The following is an 8,378-nucleotide window of genomic DNA, read 5'->3' on the forward strand; positions in this document are numbered from 1 at the left end:
ATCAGACCTGGTCATCATTCTGGACTCAAATCCGAGCCAGCCTTGTCCATGTTCCCTGACCATGGGTACTCTGTAATCTTGGCCCTCCCCTGTGTAATCTTGGCCCCTGTGAGGTAGGCACACACTTTTTTTTTTTTTTTTTTTAAATCTGGGACCAGGCTGGGGCTTCTTCAAGGAAACGATCCTCCCTCTGTTCCTGAGCCAGCTTTGGTGGAACGTCCCAACTCCCACGCTAATCCTGGCTCACCTGATGGGGGCTGACTCATCACCACGGTCCAGCCAGTCCTGCGGAGGGATGATGTACATGCACCACAAGCCCCAGTTGTAGCCGTGGGCAGCGCTGGCGTACTGCTGTACCTCAAACGTGCTGTATTTGATGTTGTCGATGGCTGGCAGGATGATGCGTCGCCGGTCCTCCTGGATCCGTGCAAGAGCAGGCTCAGCCCTGGGAAAGGTACTGGCAATGAACAAGAGCTTCCCCGAACCCTCAGCAACCCAAGGAAGAAACCCCGCTGGCCATGAGTTCAGACCCTGTAGCTCGATCTGATATCTAACTGAGCACAGGACCCAGTCATGGCAGATTTGGACTACTAGGAATGGCTAACCCACAATACTGCCTTGACCCAAGCCTGGTCACCTCAGTCTTCTTGACTGGTCAGTGCTAAGCACAGGGACATTTGAAGGTTCTCCATGGGTCAGCTAAGGGCCTGGGGCTACATAGAGAGACTTCTTAGCCTAACCCTTCCCCTACCCTCTATTTCTGTACCTGTGGTAAATACATCCATTTTCAAGTGTTAACTGAAAATCTGTGGGCCACACTTACTGTAACAGATTGCATTCATAAAATTAAAAGGGGAAAAATATTCATGCCTCGTGGTGCTTACATATACTGCATGCAATACACAGCCTACACAGCAGACCGTGGTTAGCGGGATGAGGGTGATAAGCCTTGGGTAGAGGATGTGTGGGAGGAGAAAGGTACTGTGGGAAACAGGAAGCAGTGAGTGGGGAGAACTCTGAGTTCTAGATGATATCTAGGGAGGAGTGCTCTGGGTACTGAGTGGGAGGACGCTAGGGAGTATGGATGGACAGTCTATGCGGACAGAACAGCTTTACCAGCAGCTGTCTGCATATGCCCAGTATGCATCGGGGTGGGGCTGTCAGGAGGCCGTAGGAGAGAAGGGCAAGAGAGACTCTAAAGGCAGAGACGAAGGGTCAAAAGCAGCAGGTATTTGCTCCATGACATCAGCTGGGCTGTTGCCTGTGCAGTAGTATCTTGGAGGTGACAGGGACAGCCCCTAGCCTTTAAAGACAATATTATCTACCACCAGGACAAGGTCAAAGACAAGTTATCTACCCGCAAGGTAGAGGGATGTATCCAAACTGGGGTCCACCTAAGATCTGAGGTTGAGGTGACTAGTGGGTTGAGGGTCTGTGTGCTTCAGCAATGGAAGGATAAGAAGTCACAGCCATACGGGGGAGGACCCATCACCTTATCCTGCCAGGGGTAGCCTTGTCCCTCTGGGTGAGCCTCTGTTGACCTACTTCCTCATCAATGAATGAACAAAGCCCTCCAGAGACGCCGCAAATGCTGTTTCTGCTAATGTGTAGGATCTGCAACAAAGGCCATGCTAGGCGCATGCTGTTCACAGATAACGGGGTTCCAATTATGAAAATAAGAGTCATATAGGTAAAAAAAAAAAAAGTTGCATTCTGATAAATTCAGTTCTCCTAAGTGCCTAGTATACTCAGGGGGCTGCTGGTAGACAGTGTCGGCCACTGTATGATGCACAGCCCACACCACAGTACGAGGAGACTCTAGTGGGAAGGTAGCTGGTGACATATGATTGATGGTATAAGATTTAAGGAGGTGACAGAAAGATGAAGAAAAAAAGAAGAGTCGTATCACAGAGTGGCAGAGGAGGGAGGCATGGGGTACGGAGAGCAGAAGGAGGCAGGACTGTCAAACACCTGTTGAGCATAACTGACCAAGTCTTAGTCATAGGGTAGCTGAGAGAGTTGGGGTATCACAGTAGCTGTACAAGAAAAGCTGCCTCCAAGACATGCCTGTCTGACAGGCCAAACAGGGGTGAGTCAGGAAATGCTGTTCCACTACCAGGAGCTAAATATATCCTGAAACTCCCAGTGCCCGGGGACCCTCAGAGGTTCTGGGACCACACATGGGTGGATAGTTCCACACACTCATGCACTGAGCCCCTCTGCAGCTATCAGGCCCCCAACCCCCAGGTTGACACTATGACGAACTTCTCTATTTAAAAAATGAGTTGGTTGCCTAGTGAGATGTCTCAGAGGGGAGAGGTGCTTGCTGCCAAGCCTGAATTCGATCCCTGGGACCCACACGATAGAAGGAGAGCATTGATTCCTCTCAGCTGTACTCTGATCTCCACATGTACACTGTGGTGTGCTTGTGTGTATATGCTCACAATCAACAAGAAGAACAACAACAAAAACCAACTTAAAGTTCTTCTTTAAAGGTGGGAGAAGGGCTGGAGAGATGGCTCAGTGGTTAAGAGCACTGTCTGTTCTTCCAAAGGTCTTGAGGTCAGTACCCAGCAATCACATGGTGGCTCATAGCTATCTATAATGGGATCTAATGCCCTCTTCTGGCATGCAGGTGTACATGCAGATAGAGCACTCATATACATAAAATAAATATTTTTTTTTTAAAAAAGGTGGGAGAAGTGATACAAAACTCTGAGTTTTCGTTTCCCTTGAAAATGGACAACTGGCTGTTCCCTGGTGACCTGGCCCTGGGTGGATCCTTCACTGTTGTCTTAGTTAGGGTTTTACTGCTGTGAACAGACACCAGGACCAAGGCAACTCTAAGAAGGATGACATTTAATTGGGGCTGGTTTACAGGTTCAGAGGTTCAGTCCATTATCATCAAGGCAGGAAGAACATGGCAGTGTCCAGGCAGGCATGGTACAGGAGAAGCTGAGAGTTCTACATCTTCATCTGAAGGATGCTAGTGGACTTCCCAGTAGCTAGGATGAGAGTTTCAAAGCCCACACCCACAGTGACACACCTACTCCAACAAGGCCATATCTCCTAATAGTGCCAGTCCCTGGGCCAAGCATATACAAATCATCATATTCCACTCTCTGGCCCCTATAGGCTTGTCCAAACATATGAGTCTATGGGGGCCATACCTAAACATAGCATAATGTAAAATACATTTAGTCCAACTTCCAAAGCTCCCATAATCTATAACAGTTTCAACAATGTTAAAAGTCCAAAGTTCAAAGATTACTGTAATCCCCAAAGCAAGATAGGAAACCAGCTGGGCAAACTCCAAACTCTGCATCGCCCTGTCTGATGTCAAAGCGGTCTTCAGATCTCCAACTCCTTTTTCATCTTTGTTGACTGCAACAAACTTCTTTTTCCTGGGCTGGTTTCACTCCTTGTTAGCAGCTTTCCTCAGCAGATAGCCTAGGGCTCTGGCATCTTGAACATCTTGGGGTCTCCAAGACAACTTCAATGCTACAGCTTCTTGTTTCAATGTCTGGGATCCACACATGATCTTCTTGGCTCCTCCAAAGGCTGGCTTCATTTCTCCAGCTCTGCCCTCTGTAGCACTCTAAGCTCAAGTTGATCCACTCCACTGCTGCTGCTGTTCTTGGTGATCATCCCATGGTACTTCCATCTCCAATATACTGGGGTCTTCCACTGCAACTAGGCTTCAACAATAAACTCTCATAGGCTCTCTTCACAGTACCAAGCCTCAATTCCTTTGCATGACCCCTTTAGTCCTGGGATGTCAACTGTAACTGAGGCTGCACCTTTGCCAATGGCCTTCGCTGGCCTCTCACAGTACCAAACCTTAGCTGCTCTTCATGACCCCTTCATGCCGTCAAAACCAGTACCCCTGGGTGACTCTTACACATTACCAAGTATAGCTGCAGCACGAGGTACAATCTTGGCTATCTCTGGAACACAGCTTCTTTGTGCTTTCAGATAACACTCCCCAGAAGATCTCACCTCAGTGATGCTGGTCTCTCTCTCTCTCTCTCTCTCTTTTTTTTTTTTTTTTTTTGGTTTTTCGAGACAGGGTTTCTCTGTGTAGCCCTGGCTGTCCTGGACTCACTCTGTAGACCAGGCTGGCCTCGAACTCAGAAATCCGCCTGCCTCTGCCTCCCAAGTGCTGGGATTAAAGGCGTGCGCCCACCACTGCCAGGCTGCTGGTCTCTTTTTTTTTTTTTAAAGATTTATTTATTTATTATATATGAATACACTGTAGCTGTCTTCAGACACACCAGAAGAGGGCATCAGATCTCATTACAGATGGTTGTGAGCCACCATATGGTTGCTGGGATTTGAACTCAGGACCTCTGGAAGTGCAGTCAGTGCTCTGAGCCACTCTCCAGCCCGCTGAGCCATCTCTCCAGCCCTGCTGGTCTCTTCTTAATCACCACTAATTTCTTAGCTCCAGCATCAATTGTCTCAGAAGTCTCCCCATCTTGACTATCAAGTCAGAGACACATGGCTGAAGCTGCCAAGTTCTGCTGCTTGCAGGAGCTGGAACATGGCCCCCTTGTTCTGTTACATCATCACTTTCTGTTTCTCAACTCCTTCACTGCCTAAGCTTGGCTGTCCTGGAACTTGCTCTGTAAATTGACCTTGAACTCAGAGATCTGCATGGCTCTGTCTCCTGAATGCTGGGATTAAAGCCGTGTACCATCACACCAGGACTTTTCTTCACCTAGAACCAGCTCTGTCCTAGGCTGGCCTTGAACTCAGAAAACTGATTGCCTTTGCCTCCTGGGATTAAAGGTTTATATTACTATGCCTGGACCTAAACTTAGCTGGGTTGGAACTTTCTCCAAGGTCACTACTCCCTTAATTCAATTTAATATCCTTGAACAAAGGATTTGGCTCCATTTCACTTCCCGGTGCTCCTTTAATACTCAGACCATATATCATTTTATATTTTTCCTTTCTCAGCTTGCTATGCTTGTTTAAAATACTCTTCATGAGACTTCACTGGAGAACAAAGTCTGTGATGAGTGTTTCTGAGACTTCCTTTGTCAATGCAATTAATCTGAGTCTCTTCACCTTAGCCTCAGGCAGACTCTTCAGATAACGGCAAAAAGCAGCCACATTCTTCACTGAAGCACAACAATAACAGTCTTTATTCCAACACTGAAATTCTCCTCTGAAACCTCTTGGGCCAGGTCCTCACAATTTGAATCACTCTCAACAACAAAGTCTTCCGTATTCCCACTAGGATGGTCCATTAAGCCCCATTTAAAGCATTCTACTACTGTCCCAATCCGAAGTCCCAAAATCCACACTCTTCCAAAAAGAAGCATGGTCAGGCCTATCATAGCAATACCCAACTCCTGGTACCAACTTCTGTCTTAGTTAGGGTTTTACTGTTGTGAACAGACACCATGACCAAGGCAGTTCTTATACAGATAACATTTAATTGGAGCTGGCTTACAGGTTCAGAGGTTCAGTCCACTATCATCAAAGCCGGAGCATGGCAGCATCCAGGCAGACAAAGGGGGTTGGAGGAGCTGAGAGTTACACTTCTTGTTCTGATGGCAGTTAGCAGGAAGACTGACTTCCAGCCAGCTAGGATGAGGGTCCCAAAGTCCACACCCACAGTGACACACCTACTCCAACAAGGCTATACTTCCTAATAGTACCAGTCCCTGGACCAAGCATACACAAACCATCACAACTGTGGACCCTGAGAGGCTCTAAGGTTCAGGTTTGGCATAGGGACTTCCTGGCAGAGCCAGTGACCAGGGTTCTAACAAGGGAAAGGAGGCCATGTGGAAGCCAACAGAGTAGTGCAGCCACACACTGAGGGATACCTGGCCACCAGGAGCTGAGAGAGGGCAAGACCCTCTGTAAAGCCTCAGAGGGACCAGCCCAAAAACACCTTGATCAGAATGACTGGGCTTTGGTGGTGGTGGCCCCAGGGCAGTACTATTCCAGGCCACCTTCCTTCTGCCCCACCCTGCTCTCTGCACCCTATGGTACCCACTCTCACCTCTCACAACACCTTGCCCTAAAGTGGTCTTGGCATCTTGTTGGCTTATGGTCCCAGCTGCTCATGTGACATGCATATATGTGATAGTAGGTACCACTCTGTGATCTTGACAAGCACAGAGACTGAGTCCTAGAGCAGAGCCACAAGTAGGGGTTCTAATGCCCCTTTCTCCAATATGAGAAACAAAGACCACAGGAGACCTCAGCTGGCCACACCCATAGGCACGGCACAGCCCACATACATTAATAGCCAGGGACCCTGGTCACCAGAGGAGGGCATCACTGACGCACCAAGATCCCAGATCCTGCCCAGGGACAGCAGGAGGGACATGCCAGGGACAGCAGGAGGGACATGCCAGGGACAGCAGGAGGGACATGCTCTTTCCTAGCAGCATGGGACAAGGAGCCAGCTCTGACCCCACACCTCTGACATTGCTTCTTCAGAATGTGTCACTTGCTGGACAAAAGATACTCTCCTCAAGTCATCCTTTGCTGGACAAACATGAGAAATCCCAGGACAGAGATGCTGGACCACTCAGCCCCTGTAGATGTCCTGGGCTTACACAGACCTGCTCTGGTCTAAGGTCCCTACATCTATGGACTACAGGATCCCAATCCATACTGGAAGGATAGAGAGATGGCTCCTGTAATGGATATCTTACATACCTACTGGCTTATGACCACAGGATGGGGATGCTTCTTCACCTCCTGGCCATAGGGCCCCATTGGTTTCTCATTTGAGCCCAATCCTTTCCCTGAATATGAAGCAGTTTCTAGATCTAGAATTTCCCACAAGGTCCAGAAAATACTCCTTCTTATGCCAAATGGCTATCAGCAGAGACCATCATCTCTGGAAACCCCCAGAGCAACTGCCCCCCACCCAGCCTTATGTGCTGTCTGATCTGAATCCACACAGGATGTTCCCACACCCCAGCCCTTACCAGCCAGTGTTGAATTCCACATGGGCATCAAAGAAGCCAACGATGGGAGCTGTGGCCACCTTCCAACCCTGCAGCCGGGCACGGATCAGACCTTCCCGACGGCTATTGCGCACAACCTTCACGAGGCCTGGGTACCTTTTGTGAACATACTGGTCCAGATTGAACTTGAGTTCCACTATGGTAGAAAGACACGTGTGTTAGCATGCTACACTGTCAAGAGCCTGAGTCATGTCTGGGATGTTTGAGCCCTGCTCCCAAACTGGAGTTTCAGAAAGGTACTGTGAAGTCACATTGGGTTGGGAAAGATCCAAAATACTGCACAGGACCCCAGTCCTTTGAATCTGGGAAAGATAGCAAAGTCAAAAATAAGAACAATTCAGATCAAAGTGATAGAGGCAGTGTAGGAAGCAGGGACAGCAGCTTGGCTACAAGCAAGAATGTAGATTCTATGCAGATGAGGGTATGGTCAGCCAGATCTTTACACACAGGAATGAACTCCTGTGCAGATGAGGGGACAGCCAGCAAGGTCCCTCCACACAAGGGAGTCACTTGGTTATGAAGGAAGAGGAGGATCGAGGAAAAAGGAAGACAGGGGAAAATGGCGGCGGATGTACACGTGTCTCCAGCAGTCTTAAGGTAGCTGTAATATCTAGGTTAGGTATTGGGTAACACCTCTAATTATGTGGGCTTCTTGCTATTTGAACATTACCAAATATATAAAACTATTGGATAATCTTTAAACAACTCAACTCTATGGTGTAAAGGCCCTTGTTAGAAGCCATTAACGGGAATGGCCACAGGAATCCATACACCCAAGAGCTGGTCCACAGCTGCAAAGCCGTGGCACTGCCCTTAAGGCAGCAAAACCAGGTGCTTGCCACTCACCATTGTCGCTGTTGTCATCCACCAGGATGATTTCCTTCAGGAGATGGGAGGGTGTGTGGTTGACCACGCTGTGTACAGAACGCAGGATGACTGAAAGTGCCTCGTTGACGAAGATGAAGACCACGGAGATCTGGGGCAGGTCTTCGGAATATGTTATCTGTCTGCACCTGTGGGAGGCATGGTAGTCATCGGGGGTTGTGGCGGGAAGCTTGGACTGCGGTGGTCACTGTGGGAGGCCAACCTGGCAGGTTCTAGACCCTGAAGCCAGTCAAAGGGCAGAAACAAGGCAGCCAATGGAAACCAAGAAATGCTACAAGAGAGCCAATCTTTGCAAGCTGCAGCTTCTTATGTGCTGAGCCTGTGCCTACTCACTTTAAACCTTTTATACTGTAGGATGCTTAACGGGCTAGGGTTAGGGATTAGGGGTTAGGGGTTAGGGATTAGGGGTTAGGGTTAGGGATTAAGGGTAGGATTAGGGGTTAGGGTAAGGGTTAGGGTTAGGGTTAGGGTTAGGGTTAGGGTTAGGGTTAGGGT

At 48.6% G+C, this 8,378-nt stretch overlaps 1 protein-coding gene across 1 annotated transcript in view; it reads right to left on the reverse strand.

Moving 5' to 3' along the window:
• Galnt9 (polypeptide N-acetylgalactosaminyltransferase 9) overlaps nt 1-8,378 on the reverse strand; it is an 80,119-nt gene that overhangs the window by 25,573 nt on the left and 46,168 nt on the right. The window contains exons 3-5 of the mRNA XM_028777392.1: nt 7,845-8,011; nt 6,960-7,134; nt 248-445 (exon numbers count right to left, since the gene is read on the reverse strand). Coding sequence (XP_028633225.1) covers nt 248-445; nt 6,960-7,134; nt 7,845-8,011 — 540 coding nt within the window. The remainder of the gene's footprint in view (nt 1-247; nt 446-6,959; nt 7,135-7,844; nt 8,012-8,378) is intronic.

Source organism: Grammomys surdaster, unplaced genomic scaffold (genome assembly GCF_004785775.1).
Source record: "Grammomys surdaster isolate TR1022 unplaced genomic scaffold, NIH_TR_1.0 309, whole genome shotgun sequence".
Classification (NCBI taxonomy): domain Eukaryota; kingdom Metazoa; phylum Chordata; class Mammalia; order Rodentia; family Muridae; genus Grammomys; species Grammomys surdaster.